We start from the raw sequence: 19,710 nt of genomic DNA on the forward strand, positions 1-19,710 counted from the left end.
AATGAGACACAAAACGACAAAAATTAGAAACAAAATGACAAAAAATGAGACAAACGACACAAAACAAAAGAAAAAAGAGACAAAAAATGCAAAAAAGTTACAAAGTGACACAAAAAAATGGACAAACGACAAAAACGAGACAAAAAAGGACAAAAGCGAGAAACAAAACGACAAAAACATTACACAAAACAAACACAGAATGACAAAAATGAGACAAAAAACACAAGCCAGACAAAAAGGAAACACAAAACGACAAAAACGAGAAACAAAACGACAAAAAGCAGACAAAAAGCAACAAAAACAAGACAAAATATTGCAAAAATTAGACACAAAATGACAAAAGAACAATGAACAATCTAGTATTTTACTTTAGGATCAAAACAACTTGTCATGGTCTAGAAGTGACTTTAAATTTATAGTTTTACTAATTTACAATCTGCAGTTAATGTCTTCTCTGGAATTTTTACACTTTGAGGGCCTGATTGGACCCTCTGGAGGGCCGCTTTTGGCCCACGGACCTCATGTTGGACACCCCTGGTGTAGATTCTCTAAATTCAGCCACCTATTATTTCATTTCAACTATTTGATCCAAATGGAACATAAACTTCCACCGTTTAACTCCAGACTGGAGGATCCTGATGCATCTTTCATCTTTCTAACATTTTCTATCGCTCTTATGAAGTTAAAGGGTTCAAAAATGACCTTAAAAGATAAAAAACAGAGAGACACAGTTAGCAGAAAACAGCAGCCAGCTCTCACTTTGGCCTCCCGTCAACCTACTGGTTATATTTTAACCACTGGAAGCACCAAAGACCAAAAAATTCACAGGTTTGCTCCCACTGAAGCAAATCTATATACTTTACTGTCCCAGCTGGCAGGACTCATCATTCAATCCACCAAACGTCTTTTTCACACACTTATTCTCACTGTCAGAAGCAGCAGAACTGTAGATAGTAAAAGACTACAGCAGTGGAACACAGCGGGCTTTAACCCTCCTGTTTTCTTCATTTACGGGCACCAAAAAATATCGCTTCCTCGTCTGAAAAAAATCCAAAAATTCTGCCAAAAAAATTCCCCAAATTTCTGAAAATGTGCAAAACCTTCAGGAAGAAAATTCCAATATTTCCTTAAAAGTTTCCCTTAAAAGTTTTATTTTAAGAAAATTCCCCAAATTTGGCAAGAAAATTCTTGTAAATATTTTCAAAAAATGAGTAAAAATTTTCCAAAAAAATCCTAAAAATATTCCACATTTTGAAGCTTTAAATTTGCAAACCTTCAGGAAGAAAATTCCAATAATTCCTTAAAAGTTACCCTTAAAGGACGTATTTAAGAAAAAAATCCCCCAAATTTGGTAAGAAAATTCTTGTAAATATCTTCCAAAATAAATCCTAAAAATATTTAAAGTGATTCCATATATATCAGTAAAACTTCTAATATTTTCTATAAGAATATTCACATAAAAATCTACCAAAATCCAGCAAAATTCTCTGGATTTTGGTAGATTTTTTTTGTGAATGTTCTTAAGAAACATTTTTAACATCTCTTTTTTTCCACCAAAAATGTTCAAAAATTTCCCAAAAATGTTGAAAATGTGGACATCAGAAGTTTCACTGTGAAAATACATTTTTTTCCCACATTTTCAAACTTTAAAACGGGTTAATTTTGACCCGCAGGATGACATGAGGATTAATCAAGCTGGTACTGGTCCATTAAAAGATGCCTGGATCAGTGCAATCCCTTCATCACACAGGGATCCAGCTACTTGTAACAGAATGATCCTGCTCTCTACCTGAGCAGGAGAGACTTCAGAAATCTTTAAAACCACCAACAGTTTAAAGGCCACAGCCTCTGACAACATGAAAGAAAGAAATGTGAGCGTTGGGGAAGATGCTGAAGACGTGAGGAAACACCAAGCAAAGAGGAGAGCTGCTCTGCTTGTAAAGCCTGGAGTGTCTCAGCAGACACGTGTCTTCAAGGCAGCTTCAAGCGCCGTTATCCTCCCCCATCCTCCCCCATCCTCCCCTCCGGCCTGCAGACTTCCTCCAGAGGGTGAAAGCTGGGCGGGGTCTCCCAGCAGGCGTCTGACTCCAGAGAAGACAGACGTCTGCAGAGCTGAAGACACTCGGCTTCATCACAGAGAACACAGCAGACCTTTTGTGTGAGCACAGCAACACATTCCCAGAGCTTCCACAAGTTAGCAGGACGGACAGGACAGGATCAGGATGGAGCTTTGGTCATATACAAACTCAGGAAGTCAGCACTTCTATAGACTTTCTGTCTGCCATTTATTTTACTGGTTTACTCTCGCTCATTTACAGCCAAACTATTAAATGATATCATCTTCCTAAACCTAACCATGTGGTTTTAGGTCCCACGAGCAAGTGAAAACTCAAGATAAATACAAGGGAAAACTCAAGATAAATACAAGGGAAAACTAAAGATAAATACAAGGGAAAACTAAAGATAAATACAAGTGAAAACTAAAGATAAATACAAGTGAAAATTAAAAGGAAATACAAGTGAAAACTAAAGATAAATACAAGTGAAAACTAAAGATTAAGACAAGTGAAAACTAAAGATAAATACAAGTGAAAACTAAAGATAAATACAAGTGAAAACTAAAGATAAATACAAGTGAAAACTAAAGATAAATACAAGTGAAAACTAAAGATAAATACAAGCGAAAACTAAAGATAAATACAAGCGAAAACTAAAGATAAATACAAGCAAAAACTAAAGATAAATACAAGTGAAAACTAAAGATTAAGACAAGTGAAAACCAAAGATAAATACAAGTGAAAACTAAAGATAAATACAAGCGAAAACTAAAGATAAATACAAGTGAAAACTAAAGATAAATACAAGCGAAAACTAAAGATAAATACAAGCGAAAACTAAAGATAAATACAAGCGAAAACTAAAGATAAATACAAGTGAAAATTAAAAGGAAATACAAGTGAAAACTAAAGATAAATACAAGTGAAAACTAAAGATTAAGACAAGTGAAAACTAAAGATAAATACAAGTGAAAACTAAAGATAAATACAAGTGAAAATTAAAAGGAAATACAAGTGAAAACTAAAGATAAATACAAGTGAAAACTAAAGATTAAGACAAGTGAAAACTAAAGATAAATACAAGTGAAAACTAAAGATAAATACAAGTGAAAACTAAAGATAAATACAAGTGAAAACTAAAGATAAATACAAGTGAAAACTAAAGATAAATACAAGCGAAAACTAAAGATAAATACAAGCGAAAACTAAAGATAAATACAAGCAAAAACTAAAGATAAATACAAGTGAAAACTAAAGATTAAGACAAGTGAAAACTAAAGATAAATACAAGTGAAAACTAAAGATAAATACAAGTGAAAACTAAAGATAAATACAAGTGAAAACTAAAAGGAATTACAAGTGAAAACTAAAGATTAAGACAAGTGAAAACTAAAGATAAATACAAGTGAAAACTAAAGATAAATACAAGCAAAAACTAAAGATAAATACAAGTGAAAACTAAAGATTAAGACAAGTGAAAACTAAAGATAAATACAAGTGAAAACTAAAAGGAATTACAAGTGAAAACTAAAGATTAAGACAAGTGAAAACTAAAGATAAATACAAGTGAAAACTAAAGATTAAGACAAGCGAAAACTAAATATAAATACAAGTGAAAACTAAAGATAAATACAAGCGAAAACTAAAGATAAATACAAGCGAAAACTAAAGATAAATACAAGTGAAAACTAAAAGGAATTACAAGTGAAAACTAAAGATAAATACAAGTGAAAACTAAAGATTAAGACAAGTGAAAACTAAAGATAAATACAAGTGAAAACTAAAGATAAATACAAGCGAAAACCAAAGATAAATACAAGTGAAAACTAAAGATAAATACAAGTGAAAACTAAAGATTAAGACAAGTGAAAACTAAAGATTAAGACAAGTGAAAAGTAAAGATAAATACAAGTGAAAACTAAAAGGAATTACAAGTGAAAACTAAAGATTAAGACAAGTGAAAACCAAAGATAAATACAAGTGAAAAGTAAAGATAAATACAAGCGAAAACTAAAGATAAATACAAGCGAAAACTAAAGATAAATACAAGCGAAAACTAAAGATAAATACAAGCGAAAACTAAAGATAAATACAAGCGAAAACTAAAGATAAATACAAGCGAAAACTAAAGATAAATACAAGCGAAAACTAAGGATAAATACAAGTGAAAACTACCGGTAGACAAAAAACAATAAAAACAAGGCACAAAATTACAAAAAAAAATGACACCACGAAACAAAACAAAAAAAGAGCCAAAAAAAATGGACAAATGACGCAAATGATGCACAAAACAACGAATAAAGCGAAACACAAAATGACAAAAATGAGACAAAAAAGACACAAGCAAGACAAAAAGGAAACACAAAACGACAAAAACATGAGACGAAAGTCAGACAAAAAACAATAAAAACAGACAAAATATTACAAAAGTGAGACACAAAACGACGAAAGAACAATGAACAATCTAGTATTTTACTTTATGATCAAAACAACTTGTCATGGTCTAGAAATGATTTTAAATTTACAGTTTTACTAATTTACAATCTACAGTTAATGTCTTCTCTGGAATTTTTACACTTTGAGGGCCGGATCGGACCCTCTGGAGGGCCACTTTTGGCCCGCGGGCCGCATGTTGGACACCCCTGGTCGAAATGCTGGAATGCACCGTGCGAAGCGTGTTCCTTCCCTGGCTCGTACGTAACACGTATGTCCTGTCTGAGAATCACACGGAGTGGTGAGGGTTAAAGTCGGCAGCACGTCGCTGACATCATCACATGTCCGACCCCTGACATCATCGCTATCAGCGTGAGAACGGCGGGAGGAGGAAACACTCGGAGCGCTGCCATCTGGTTTTGGAGGACAGATGTCTCCACGCTCCAGATGTGCCAACCCTACGAGGAACGTTCCGCTTCCTGTCACGGATCGAGCTCACGGCTGGAAAACTTTCAAGGCAGCAAAACCTGGAGCCGAGCCAGAACACAGCAGCTTCCAGAGTTATCAGTCCTGACAGAGGAGGCCTGAAGAGTGTCGCTGTACAGATGATAATTAGTGGAGAGGCAACAGGACGTCACTCACACCTCAAAGAGGGGGAGCTCCTTTATTACTGCAGACTCACAGCAACCAATTAGAGCTTCACACCGCCGGAAAATCCAGCAGAGATCCCAAAGACTTCAGGCTGAATATTACACGGAATCAGACTAAATGACGGAATGATTCCACTAAATTAGAGCCCATCAATCAACAGCTAAAGGTGGAAACGTTGAGTAGAGCGACACTGAGAAGAAACCAAACAGTAACATCTGCAAATAGTTGATTATTGATTAAGAACTTCATCAAAATCCGCCTGCTATGTTCTTTCTCTTCTTGTGCTCAAGACCAAAAACTCTGGTCAGGACATCTTTACCAAACGCATCGAAACCCTCCTGTTGTCTTCATTTATGGACACCAGAAAATATTGTTCCCTTGTCTGAAAAAAAAAATCCAAAAATTCATCAATTTCTGAAAATTTGTAAAACCTTCAGGAAGAAAATTCCAATGATTCCTTAAAAGTTTGCCTGAAAAGTTTTATTTTTTTTTTTAAAAATCCCCCAAATTTGGCAGGAAAATTCTTGTAAATATTTTCAAAAAATGAGAAAAATCTTCCAAAAAAATCTGAAAAATATCTAAAGTGATTCCATATATATCAATAAACCTTCTAAGAAATGTTAAAAACGTTTCTTAAGAACATTCACATAAAAATCTACCAAAATCCAGCAAAAAGTCTGGATTGAAATTTTGGTTGATTTTTATGTGAATGTTCTTAAGAAACATTTTTAACATTTCCTTTTTTTCACCAAAAAATATTCAAAAATTTCCCAAAAATGTGGACATCAGAAATTTCACAGTGAAATTTTTTTTTCACGTTTTCAAACTTTAAATTTGCAAAACCTTCAGGCAAAAAAATTCTAACAATTTCTTAAAAATTTTATTTTTAAAAAATCCCCCAAATTTGGCAAGAAATTTCTTGTAAATATTTTTTTAAAAATTGTAAAAATCTTCCAAAAAAATCCTGAAAATATTCCACATTTTCAAGCTTTTAATTTGCAAAACCTTAAGGAAGAAAATCCAATAATTCCTTAAAGGTTTCCCTTAAAAGTTTTGATTATTTTTTTTTTTAAATCCCCCAAATTTGGCAAGAAAATTCTTGTAAATATTTTCAAATCTTTGAAAAAATTCCTAAAAAAATCAAAAGTGATTACATATATATCAGTAAAACTTCTGATATTTTCTTTAAGAACATTCACATAAAAATCCAATTTCGCTGGATTTTGGTTGATTTGTATGTGAATTTTCTAAAGAAACATTTTTAACATTTTTTTCACCAAAAAATGTTCAAAAATTTCCCAAAAATGTTTAAAATGTGGACATCAGAAGTTTCACTGTGAAAATATATTTTTTCCCACATTTTCAAACTTTAAAACAGATCAATTTGACCCACAGGACGACATGAGGGTTAAACAAAGGAGTATATTTTGAAATTGACGTTGTTGCTTCCTGTATGCAGACAATAAGCTAGCTAGTTAGCCATCAATGCTAACTCCGTGGCCGGGACTCCACCCACGATGAGGTGGTAGTCAATGGAATGGAAAACCACCTAAACTGAGTGGAGTCGAGGAGGTGCTGGTGGAAAAGCATCAGTAGAGTCAGTTGTTTTGTAGAATGTCATTTGTTGGGTGAAGCTCAGACCCAAACATAGCTACCAAAAGTTGGGTTTGACTGAACAACTTAGAACTTTGGTCTTAAATTTACTAAAGTACGGTACCAGAAACGGCATCATTTTTGTATCTATCCATCTATAATCATATTTTCAGCAGCAATACCAAACCAAAACAGAGAATCAGAAACCAGATCCAACCAGCTGCCAAACAGAAAGGCCGACCATCATCTCTGCTCATGGGGTAAAGCCAGCAGGAAGTCACACTGCAAAAACTCAAAATCCTATCAAGTCTGTTTTTCTTATTTTTAGTCTAAATGTCTCATCCCACTTGATTTAAGATACATTCACTTAACAAGTGACATTACAGCAGATGGAAGGACTTGTTTTAAGACGATGCATCTTAAATATCTTGTTAAGTCAAACAATCTTGAAATTATCTTGTTTTGAGTTGAATTTTACAAGAAAACTCAAAACAAGTTGAAACCTAGTGTCGTCCTGTGGGTCAAATTGACCCGTTTTAAAGTTTGAAAATGTGGGAAAAAAATATATTTTCACAGTGAAACTTCTGATGTCCACATTTTCAACATTTTTGGGAAATCTTTGAACATTTTTTGGTGAAAAAAGAAATGTTAAAAATGCTTCTTAAGAACATTCACATAAAAATCATGACTGATTTTTATGTAAGTGTTCTTAAAGAAAATAGAAGTTTTACTGATATATATGGAATCACTTTAGATATTTTTAGGATTTTTTGGAAGATCTGTACTCAATTTTCGAAAATATTTACAAGAATTTTCTTGCCAAATTTGGGGGATTTTTTTTAAAATAAAACTTTTCAGGGAAACTTTTAAAGAATTATTGGAGTTTTCTTCCTGAAGGTTTTGCACATTTTCAGAAATGTGGGGAATTGTTTACTGATTTTTTGGATTTTTTTCAGACAAGGAAACAATATTTTTTGGTGCCTGTAAATGAAGACAGCAGGAGGGTTAATACATCTCAAATTAGGAGGTTACATGAAAGTAAAAATCTATTTTTGAGTGAAAAACTGCTTTCTTTTTTAGCATGTCTGGCTTATTTTAAGACCTAAGCTTGACAATCCTGGTAAAATAGAGCTTCAAATAAGTTTTTCCACCTAATTTTGAGATCTCAAGATTCTAAATATCATATCTTATTTCAAAAAATCTGACCAAGCCATTTTTCACTTGTTCTACTGGCAGATTTTTTCACTTATTTCAAGGTAAACGTTCCTTGAAATAAGCTATTTTCCTTGTTTTGAGAGGGGCATTTTTTCCAGTGCAAACACTTCCTGTCCTGTATGTGAACGCAGCCTGGGGGTGAACGCTGCTTCACTGATTAAACCTGATTACACGTCTGCTCAGAATGAACCAAGCTGGACCCTCGGTGTCTGAGACAACATGAAATATGAAGCAGACCTTCTCCGGGTCCCGTCTACTTCCTGTTGAGACAGGGAGCTCTGTGTGGTCTGAAGCTTTTTGTTTTAACAGGGGGATGGAAACAAATGGTGAAGTGACTGAAACTGGGAAGAAGAAACACTCGACCAGGATGCATCTGGAGGTCGAGAAGGTTCATCAAAAAGTGGTGAAAAAGACGTCTGAATCGCACATGGCATCAGCTTTCATGAAAAAAGTGCCTTCTCCTTGATCATATTTATTATGCTTTGTGTTTGTTTTATACATGTTTCTTGTACTATTTACTGATTTTTCTCAGTAAAGCATTTTTACACTCAGCATAGTAAAAATGTATGTACTGAGACATTCTGTATTCAAGGTCAATCTATATCTGAGGGACTTCTGAAGTCCATGGGATATATCTGCATACATTTTTATTAAAAGTAAAAAACTAATGTTTTTATGTTCATTATGATCATGTCTTTACAAATTCCATAATTATTATTATGGAAACAATCATTTATTAATAAAAAATGACTGGATATCACTAAAATGTCAACTATGATACAAAACATCCCACAATTACATATTGACCCATCCAGAATGATTTGAAAATGATCCATGATTACAGAAAATTTGTCCAGAATGACATGAAATTTGTCCTAAATGACTCAAAAATGATCCCAAAGACACAAAAATGGTCCAAAATGACAAGAAGCGATTTGAGCTAACACAAAACCTGTTGAAAATGACTCATAAATTGTCCAAAATGTCCATTTGTCCTTCTGTCAACATTACTCTAAAACGGACCAACGAATTTGGATGAAATTTACAGTGAAGGTCAGAAATGACACAAGGATCAAGTGATTAGATTTTGGCAGTGATGCGGCTTATAGTCTGGATCCACGGATTTGTTAAAGATTTCTGTATCATTGCCAGATAGCAGCACAGCATCACTGTAACCATGACAACAAGTGAACACTACATCAGCTGCCTGCTGATGATCACATGACTGTGATCCTACTACAAATCCACCGCTGAAGACTTATCAGGACTTATCTGTCAGAAATGATTCAAGGAACAACTGATTAAATTGTGGGGCTGTTTCTGAGTCCCATCAGTTCCCGCCGCCCGCTACATATTTAGGTCATGTGATCCGGTATCTGTACATAACGTACACATGCATAACACACGCCTGTGTTCAGCGCAGGTCATTTTCTTTGTGGGTAGATCTATATTAAATGGTGCTGTGATTTCTGATCATTAATAACTAATACAAAAAATGCTGCATTTCTGCCATATGGGGGAATGAGCAGCCTTGGAGGAGGACTGCTCTCTCTGGGTGCTTTTGTTGTTGTAATTAATGAAGTTCCTGCTGTTGTTCCAGATCAACGTCTGCATAGGATTCTGGGAAACCAACTGTATGTGGAAATATGCTTCTATCTGTTAATACAACAGTTCAGATTTCTGCTGGGTTTATTGACCTGTAAATGCTACTAGAACCGACTCTGGAGGGATTTCTATGGAAAAGTGAGACATGAAGCCAACACGTTGAGATGCTGCCAGATGAGTGAAAAGGAAGAAGCTTAACAGTATGGTGACTTTTTAAACTGAGCTGTTGCATTTGTTAACAAACGAGTGCCTGATGACTCTCAGTCCAACACTCCCTCCTTTTTTTAGCTCTGTTTTGGTCTCTACCAGCCTCTGAGGGGAATATAAGGCTTATTAGCTGTTAAATACTTCACTGTGTCCACTAGCTGCTTCCTGACAGGGTCTGTCTGCTATTTACTGCTGATTATGTAACCAATGGAAGCTCAAATGCTCAGTCAGATTACTTTGATGGAGCCCCAGGGAGATCTGTGCTGTTGGGGCCCCTGTTGCCTTCCCACAATGCCTCCTGCCAAACTGTGCTGTGCCCCATCTTCTCCACGTGCACACAGTCCAACCACTACTCCAACACCATCCAGTGTTTTACTATCAGTGTGTTACTGTCATAAAACGCCTCCCCAACGCCGTCAACTCTACAGCCAACAGCTAACATTCACATCATCAGTTAACCTGGAGATTCAGTTCGCTATTAATTAAGCTCATATTGGATTTTAGTGGTAGAAGTTCCAGGACAACGATGTACTTTAGAAAAACACTGAGAAAGAAACAGGTGTGTTGGAATTTAACCTGGATCATCTCATTTCAGTTTAACAACGAATGTAGACCAGGGGTGTCCAGCTCATTCTAGTTTAGGTTCCACATTCAGCCCAGTTTGATCTCCAGTGGACCGGACCAGTTTTACTATATGATCAAAATGACAAAAATCTGACAAAAAAAAACAAGGCAAAATATTGCAAAAATGAGACACAAAATGACAAAAAAAATTAGACAAACGACACGAAATAAAACAAAAAAAGAGACAAAAAATTTAAAAAGTTACAAAGCAACAGAAAAATGGATAAATGACAAAAACAAGACAAAAAAACACAAAACGACAAAAACAGCAAACAAAACCACGAATAAAGCAAAATGCAAAACGACAAAAATAAGACAAAAACCACAAGCGAGACAAAAAGGAAACACAAAACAACAAAAACATGAGACGATCGACAAAAGTCAGACAAAAAACAACCAAAACAAGACAAAATATTACATAAATGAGACACAAAATGACAAAACCTTTGACAAATGACATGAAACAAAACAAAAAAAGAGAAAAACTTTGACAAACAAGTTATAAAGCAACAAAAAATTGATAAATGACAAAAATTAGAAAAAAAACACAAAATGGTCACAAAACAATGAATAAAGTAAAACACAAAATGACAAAAATGAGACAAAAACACAAACAAGACAAAAAGAAAATGCAAAACGACAAACACGAGAAACAAAATGACAAAAACAAGACACGACACGAAACAAAACAAAAAAAGAGACAAAAAATTTGACAAAAAAGTTGCAAAGCGACAAAAAACGACAAAAATGAGACAAAAACCACAAGCGAGACAAAAAGGAAACACAAAACGACAAAAACATGAGACGATCGACAAAAGGCAGACATAAAACAACCAAAACAAGACAAAATACTACAAAAATGATATACAAAACAACAAAAACTTTGACAAATGACATGAAACAAAACAAAAAAAGAGACAAAAAATTTGACAAACAAGATATAAAGTAACAAAAAATGGATAAACGCCAAAAAGGAGAAAAAAACACAAAACGGTCGCAAAACAATGAATAAAGCAAAACACAAAATGACAAAAATGGGACAAAAAACACAAGACAAAAAGGAAACGCAAAACGACAAACACGAGAGACAAAACAACAAAAACGAGACACACGACATGAAACAAAACAAAAAAGAGACTAAGAATTTGACAAAAAAGTACAAAATGACAAAAAATGACAAAAGAACACGTGACAAAAGGAAACACAAAATGACAAAAACATGAGACGAATGATAAAAGTCAGACAAAAGTCAGACAAAAAAACAACAAAAACAGACAAAATATGACAAAAATGAGACACAAAACGACAAAAGAACAATGAACAATCTAGTATTTTACTTTCTGATCCAAACAACTTGTCGTGGTTTAGAAATGATTTTAAATTTATAGTTTTACTGATTTACAATCTGCAGTTAATGTCTTCTCTGGAATTTTTACACTTTGAGGGCCGGATTGGACCCTCTGGAGGACCGCTTTTGGCCCACAGGCTTCATGTTGGACACCCCTGGAGTAGATGCTCCAATCTGGATTAGATGTCACATGACCTGAGGAATGTTGTGTGTGTGTGTGTGTGTGTGTGTGTGTGTGTGTGTGTGTGTGTGTGTGTGTGTGTGTGTGTGTGTGTGTGTGTGTGTGTGTGTGTGTGTGTGTGTGTGTGTGTGTGTGTGTGTCAGCTGATGAAAGGCTGATCTGTGTTGGGTTTTAATTGACTCACATTCCAGTCCCTTAACCTGAATTCATGTGAACCAGCAGCAGAACTCCACCCACAGCTCCACACATCTGTCTGTTTACACGCCAACAACACGGATAAATACTGGAGGTTTCACACAATCACCACAAAACCACAAATCAGTCACAAACCAGCAGGTTGATGTGAATCTAAAACAGAACCAGCAGCAGCGATGACTGCAGGCAGAAGAACACCAAGGAGACTCTTATTTTGTAAACAGGTAGAAGAATGTGTGAAGGTAATTAGGAGACAATAGAAGAGCTTATCAGGTGTCAGCCAGCACACACACACACACACACACACACACACACACACACACACACACACACACACACATTGTCATTGTATTGACTCAGTAATTCACTTATCAGTGAGATCGTTGCTGGAAATTTACAGCTGAAACATCTGAAAGAGGTTGAAGTGGCGGCACAGTTACAGAAAAGGTTCTAATGGAAGCTCTGATAGAAGCTGACGGGTCAGTAGACGTTTGAGTCCAGTTATACTATCTGTTAAAGTGGAAGAATCACCTAAAGTGTTAGTTGAAGTTGTAGTCGGACGATGATATGAGCTGAAGTTGATGTGGCGGATCAGATAAAGTCATGACAAATGTGTCAGTTTCACCTGGAAACACTCAGTGAAGCTGAAGATTCAATCAGGTGAAGTGAAAAACAACTCAACCAACAAAAGTTGGATACAAAAAGACAAAAAAAATACAAAAACAAGACAAAATATTGCAAAAATGAGACACAAAATGACAAAAAAGAGATAAACAACACAAAATAAAACAAAAAAACACAAAAAATTAGACAAACAAGATAGAAAGCAACAAAAAAATGGATAAACAACAAAAATGACACAAAAAAACACAAAACAACAAAAACATGAGACGAGCAACAAAAGTCAGACAAAAAACAACCAAAATAAGACAAAATGTTGCAAAAATGAGACACAAAATGACAAAAAAATTTACAAATGACATGAAACAATACAAAAAAGACACAAAAAAATTTGACAAACAAGTTACAAAGCAACAAACAAATGGACAAACAACAAAAGCGAGACAAAAAAACACAAAACGACATGCAAAACAACAAATAAAGCAAAACACAAAAATTCCAAAAATAACACAAAAACCACAAGCGAGACAAAAAAGGAAACACGAAACGACAAAAACGAGAAACAAAATTACAAAAACATGACATAACACGAAACAAAACAAGAAAAGAGACAAAAAATTAGACAAAAAAGCTACAAAGCAACAAAAAAATAGATACAAACGAGACAAAAAATGACCAAAAAAAGGAACAAAATGACAAAAAAAAAGACAAAAGAACACAAGTGAGACATAAGGAAACAAAACGAGACAAAAAACCCCACAAAAACTGACGGTCACCACTTTAGTTAACTCTTCCACTTCAACAGATAAAATAACTGAACTCAAACTTTTACTGAGCCGTCAACAGAACTAAAGATTGGGCTGAAATGGGATCATAGAAAGAAGTTAAACTCATCCAAGAGTGAACATTCCTGGAGATGATGTCAGGTTATGGTACTTTTCCACCAGCACCTACTGGACTCTACTGGGTTTGTGAGGTTTTCCATCAGGACGTAGTTCCTGGTACCAGCTACTATTTTAGTTCCTACTGGGCCGGGGTTCCCAGCGAGCTGATAATGTGACGTCTACAGAGTGGAAGATGTGGTGTAGTTAAAATGTGAGAGCTGAAAGCAGCTGAAGTGTGAACTGAAGTGTGATGACTGAAAGCAGCTGAAGTGTGAACTGAAGTGTGATGACTGAAAGCAGCTGAAGTGTGAACTGAAGTGTGATGACTGAAAGCAGCTGAAGAACCCTCAGTGATGTGAGTTTGGGAGGAAGTAAAGATCTGGTTCTACTCTGGTCAGATGCCGCTTCTCTCCTAGTCTGTGGGAATCTGCTGGGAGGATTTCATTCCATACATGTTAAAGAGCTGGTTTCTGCATTTCTGCGTGCACACTACTGCCAAGCACGTGCACTAGCAGCCCTGTAGTGTAGATGCTCAGATACAGATTATGGGATGCAGAAGGACATCCATGGAAAGGTCTGCAGGAGCCTTCACAGGCCTGGTGAGAAGACAACGTTTACCATCTAACAGACTGTGTTTAAAGACTGCACTAAAAGGTAATTAACTTATCAAAAAGATCAATCAGCACAATTAGTCGTCCCCAAAGTACAATCTGAACTGGGCTAGGAATAGAATAGAATAGAACAGAACGGAACGGAACGGAACGGAACGGAACGGAATGGAACGGAACGGAACAGAACAGCACAGAATAGAATAGAATAGAATAGAACAGAAGAGAACAGAACAGAACAGAACAGAACAGAATAGAATAGAATAGAACAGAACAGCACAGAATAGAATAGAATAGAACAGCACAGAATAGAACAGAATAGAATAGAATTGAATAGAATAGAACAGAACAGAACAGAACAGAACAGAATAGAATAGAATAGAATAGAACAGCACAGAATAGAATAGAATAGAATAGAATAGAACAGCAAGAATAGAATAGAATAGAATAGAATAGAATAGAATAGAATAGAATAGAATAGAACAGCACAGAACAGAACAGAATAGAACAGAATAGAATAGAACAGAACAGCACAGAATAGAATAGAACAGAACAGAAGAGCACAGAATAGAATAGAACAGAACAGAACAGAACAGAATAGAACAGAACAGCACAGAATAGAACAGAACAGCACAGAATAGAACAGAATAGAATAGAACAGAACAGAACAGCACAGAATAGAATAGAACAGAACAGAACAGAACAAAACAGAATAGAATAGAACAGAACAGCACAGAATAGAACAGAACGGAACGGAACGGAACAGAACAGCACAGAATAGAATAGAATAGAATAGAACAGAAGAGAACAGAACAGAACAGAACAGAATAGAATAGAATAGAACAGAACAGCACAGAATAGAATAGAATAGAATAGAACAGCACAGAATAGAATAGAATAGAATAGAATAGAATAGAACAGAACAGAACAGAATAGAATAGAATAGAACAGAACAGAATAGAATAGAATAGAATAGAAGAGAATAGTATAGAATAGAATAGAATAGCCACAGTCAGCCAGAACATACACTAGTTGGAGCACATTATGACTGAAATTCCAATGCAACAAGCTCACCATCAGACTGATAAATTCAAAAAACAAACAAAATTTTTTCTAAACAGAAACAATTCCATTATATACATGTAAACAACTATGTGTGTGTGTGTGTGTGTGTGTGTATTTCTTGTACAGTGTAGATGTAGCAGCAGTATTGCACGTGCATTGTAAAAAGTAGCAGCAGTTATATTTCACAGTGACTACGGGAGCCCAGAAGGGTTGTTTTGAGTTCAAGAGTCTGATGGTTTAGGGGATGAAACTATTACAGAACCTGGCTGTTCTTGTTCTGATGCTGCAGAACCTCCTCCCAGAGGGCAGCAGGAGAACAGTCCATGGTGGGGGTGTGTGGAGTCTTTGATGATGTTGCAGGTTCTACTGAGACAGCGGTTGTGTGCAACATCCTGGATGGATGGAAGAGAGGTTCTGATGATGTTCTCTGCTGTCCTCACCACCCTCTGCAGTGACTTCCTATCTGAGGTCCTGGAGCTGCCAAACCAGATGGAGATGCAGCTGGTCAGCAGCTCTCTATGGTGCCTCTGTAGAAGGTGGTCAGGATGGGGGGGGACAGCTGTGCTCTCTTCATCCGTCACAGGAAGTGCAGACGTTGCTGAGCCCAGGGATGATGTGTTTAATGACCAGTCCAGACTGTCCATGATGTCCACCCCCAGAAAGCCTTTAGGTTTTCTGCTCCAAATACTTGGAATAAACTACAATCTGAACTTCAACTTCCAGCCCTTGTTCCACTGAGTGAGTTTAAAGTTCTGGTGAAATCCTGGGTTTAGGTGTTCTATGTGAGTTTTAATGTTAATTCTATCTGCTGTATCCTGTTTTTAATGTGAAGATGCTGCTGCCCTCCTGGCCAAGGCTCCCAGTAAAGGACATCTGATCTCAGTGAGACTAACCTGGTTAAAGAAATGCTGAATACAATAAACAATAAGATCGATTCCACAATAAAAGCTGTGTGTGCTCATTGCCAAAGATTAGCAGGGGAACTTCCAGATGCTCATCTGTGAACTTAAACGTCACAGAAAGGAGCTCAGCTACATGTTTGGAAGCTGTTGGAGACAACAGAGATGAAGGAGTTTCACACATCTGAGTGAAGACGTGAGACATTAAAGGGTTGGAAGCTGCTATTCTACTTCCCATGACCGTGAAGATGTAATGTGTGTGTGTTTGGTCATCTCCCCGAGTCTGTGAAAGTCTGCTCAGATCACCTCACACCAAAACTGGTGTCAGCGTGTCTCTATCCAACAACGGTGTGCAAGAAAAACCAAGATATGATCTTCACATGTATGAAACTGAGTCATCAAAGTGGACCAGAAATACAGTAAAACAGCAACTACAGCCGTCTGTCTGCACATCCACAAAGAAACCTAGCCAGATATTAAGAGGACATTTATCTGATTTAATCTTCTTTAAGTTCCATCACTGTGAGCAGAAAGGATAAGATAAGAAGTTTTGTTGTCATTGCACGGGGTACAATGAAATTTCATTCTGCAACATCTCTTGTAGCAGCTACAATGTCCTTGTCATAAAATATAACATAATAAATAGTATGAATAGTATGAAAAGGAAAGTGCAACTGGAATGCAGTGTTTGAGAGTGAAGATTGCGTTGAGAGATCAGTCGAGCCAAACTAAAATCACATGAGAATGAAAAACAGAAATAAAACTGCATGTGAAGCATCATTCCAGCTAAAAACACAGCTCTAGATAGTTAAAAGCCCCTCAGTCCCTTCAGTTGAAGGAGGCTTCAGATAATCATGAATAAACCCCAGCAGAAGGAATTTAATAGTTCAATTAAAACATTAGGCTCCATTAAATCAGCCACAAACTTAAAAGTTCTGCAGTTCATCACGTTAATTATCTAGTAATTAAGACTACAGAACTTTTTTATTCTAGTAGAAGCAGAGTTTCAAATTTATACTGACCAAAAAAACAGAATCTCTACAGGAGTCTTTGAGTCTACAGTAATTTGGTTTCATTTGTTTTATTTTATTTTATTTACTTATTTATTTCAGTTTCATTCTGAAATAGTTTTCTTTGTTAGTTTTTTAAACTATTATAGCTGAACCTCTGATCGGAGGCTCTTTAGTTTGTCTAACTGATAGAAAAGAGAGTTTTAGAGGCTTTAAGGTTAAAAAAAAAAACACCACATAGAACTAATATCTGTTTAGTTCTTCTTAAGGAGCACTCAGTCAGTTTTCATGAATGAACTTGACATTAAATTCCATCCAGCTGGAGGTGAGACTCACATGGACTCTGCTGGATTCCTCGCTGAAGAAGAGCACGGAGCGGTTCAGCGGCAGCTCTACGGTGGAGTCCGACCCGGGAGGCAGCTGGAGGTCTCCGGCTTCTTCTCCGAACTGAAACAGCTCCTCCAGCTCCAGAGCCCGGCTGAGAAGAACCGGGCTCAGCAGGAACCAGCAGACCCACCAGCAGCTCCGGGACCCGGGACTCATCTCCAACCTGAAGCTCCACACACTCAGTCAGACCAGCGGGGCTCCCACGGAAGGAAGCCGGGGAGGAGGTGAGGGCGGCGGGCAGCACGAGCGAAGCACGGCGGTGGACTGATGAAGAGGGGCGGAGGGAGGACGAGAGAATGGATGGAACAGCGGTGGGAGGAACAGCCACCCCCTCCTCTGACTGTTTTCAAAATAAAGGTTCAAGTCATTCCACGTCAATTCAATACAGAAACATAAAAACATACAGCAGGCAGCAGCTACAGACAACCAACACATGCATGATGCTTTTTGTGTAAAACTTTTGCAATTAGTTTACTGTTTTAACCAACCAATGTTCAACTAAAATGAGCACATATGAAATCCAGAAAAGCACTCAGAGAGTGCGGTCCTCCTCCAAGGCTGCTCAGTTGAATAATTTCTGACAGATGAAATCTTTAATAAAAAATGATCTTGTGCTGAGCACAGAAGTGTGTTATGCATGTGTACGTTATGTACGGATACTGAATCCGTCCATCCGTCCATCCACCCATCATCTATCCATCCATCCGTCATCTATCCGTCTGTCCATCCATCCATCCATCCATCCATCCTCTTCCTCTTATCCAGGGTTGGGTCATGGAGGCAGCAGATGAAGCAGGTCATTCCAGACGTTCTTCCTCCCACCAACACTTTCCAGCTCTTCCTGGGGGATCCCGAGGCGTTCCCAGGCCAGATGAGATATATAATCTCTCCAGTGAGTTCTGGGTCTACCCCAGGGTCTCCTCCCAGGAGGACGTGTTCAGAAAACCTCCAAAGGAAGTCTCCCTGGAGGCATCAGAATCAGATGTCCAAACCACCTCAACTGGTGTCTGAGCTTCTCCCCCTATCTCTAAGGCTGAGCCCAGACACCCTACAGAGGAAGCTCATTTCAGCTGCTTGTATCCACGATCTCATTCTTTCAGTTACTACCCAGAGTTCATGACCATAGATGAGGGTTGGAACGTAGATGGATGGTAAACTGAGAGCTTCTTCTTGTGGCTCAGCTCCCTCTTCACCACGACGGTTCGGTACAACACTCACATTACTGGTGACGCTGCACCAATCCTCCTGTCCATCTCTAGCTCCACTTTCCCATCACTGGTGAACAAGATCTGGAGATATTTGAACTCCTTTCCTTGGGGAAGCAACTCCTCCCCAACCCAGCGGGAGCAATCCACCAGTTTCCATCAGAGAACCATGGCCTCGGACTTGGAGGTGCTGATAGTAGGCAGTAGGATACCAAATCACGTGACCTAAATATGTAGCGGGCAGCGGGAATTGATGGGACACCCCCAGAATTTAACCAGTTGTTCCTTGGATCATTTCTGATGGATAAGTCCTGATAAGTCCTCAGCAGTGGATTTGTAGTAGGATCACAATCATGTGATCGTCAGCAGACAGCTGATGTAGTGTTCACTTGTGACACCGTGCCGCTATCTGACAATGATACAGAAATCGTTAACTAATCCCTGAATCCAGATTATAAGCCGCATCACTGCCAAAATCTAATCACTTGGTCCTTGTGTCATTTCTGACCTTCCCTGAAAATTTCATCCAAATCTGTTAATCCGTTTTAGAGTAAGGTTGGTGACAGACAGACAGACAAATTCATAGAAGGACAAAAGTACCCCAATCGTCACTTGGCGGAGCAATAACCTACAAAGAATAAAGCAAATAATCCGCAACAGGAATACCTTTTAACTGGAAGTGATGGCAGAATTCATCAGGAATAGCTGAACACTAAACATTTCAAACTTGTTGCACAAAAACTAACATTGGGAAAACTTCATAATTATTTTTGCATAAATTCATAAAAACAGCTCCGTGTTATCCAGACATTATGGTACAGGATGTTGCCTTCAGCTCAGCCAGAGCTCCATATGTTGACCACAGAGATTCTGGAACACCATCTCCATCTACTGGACGCAGACTGTAAATGCAGAACTATGT

The 19,710-nt window shown here is 37.2% G+C and overlaps 1 protein-coding gene across 2 annotated transcripts in view; it reads right to left on the bottom strand.

Moving 5' to 3' along the window:
• LOC111567774 (nidogen-1-like) overlaps nt 1–17,858 on the bottom strand; it is a 79,814-nt gene extending 61,956 nt beyond the window's left edge. The window contains exon 1 of one of the 2 annotated variants that reach the window (XM_055010010.1): nt 17,533–17,858. In XM_055010010.1, coding sequence (XP_054865985.1) covers nt 17,533–17,739 — 207 coding nt within the window. In that variant the 5' untranslated portion in view covers nt 17,740–17,858. The remainder of the gene's footprint in view (nt 1–17,532) is intronic. The other variant, XM_055010009.1, reaches the window with a different exon arrangement.
• Between the last annotated feature and the right edge of the window lie 1,852 nt (nt 17,859–19,710).

Source organism: Amphiprion ocellaris, chromosome 4 (genome assembly GCF_022539595.1).
Source record: "Amphiprion ocellaris isolate individual 3 ecotype Okinawa chromosome 4, ASM2253959v1, whole genome shotgun sequence".
Taxonomy (NCBI): domain Eukaryota; kingdom Metazoa; phylum Chordata; class Actinopteri; family Pomacentridae; genus Amphiprion; species Amphiprion ocellaris.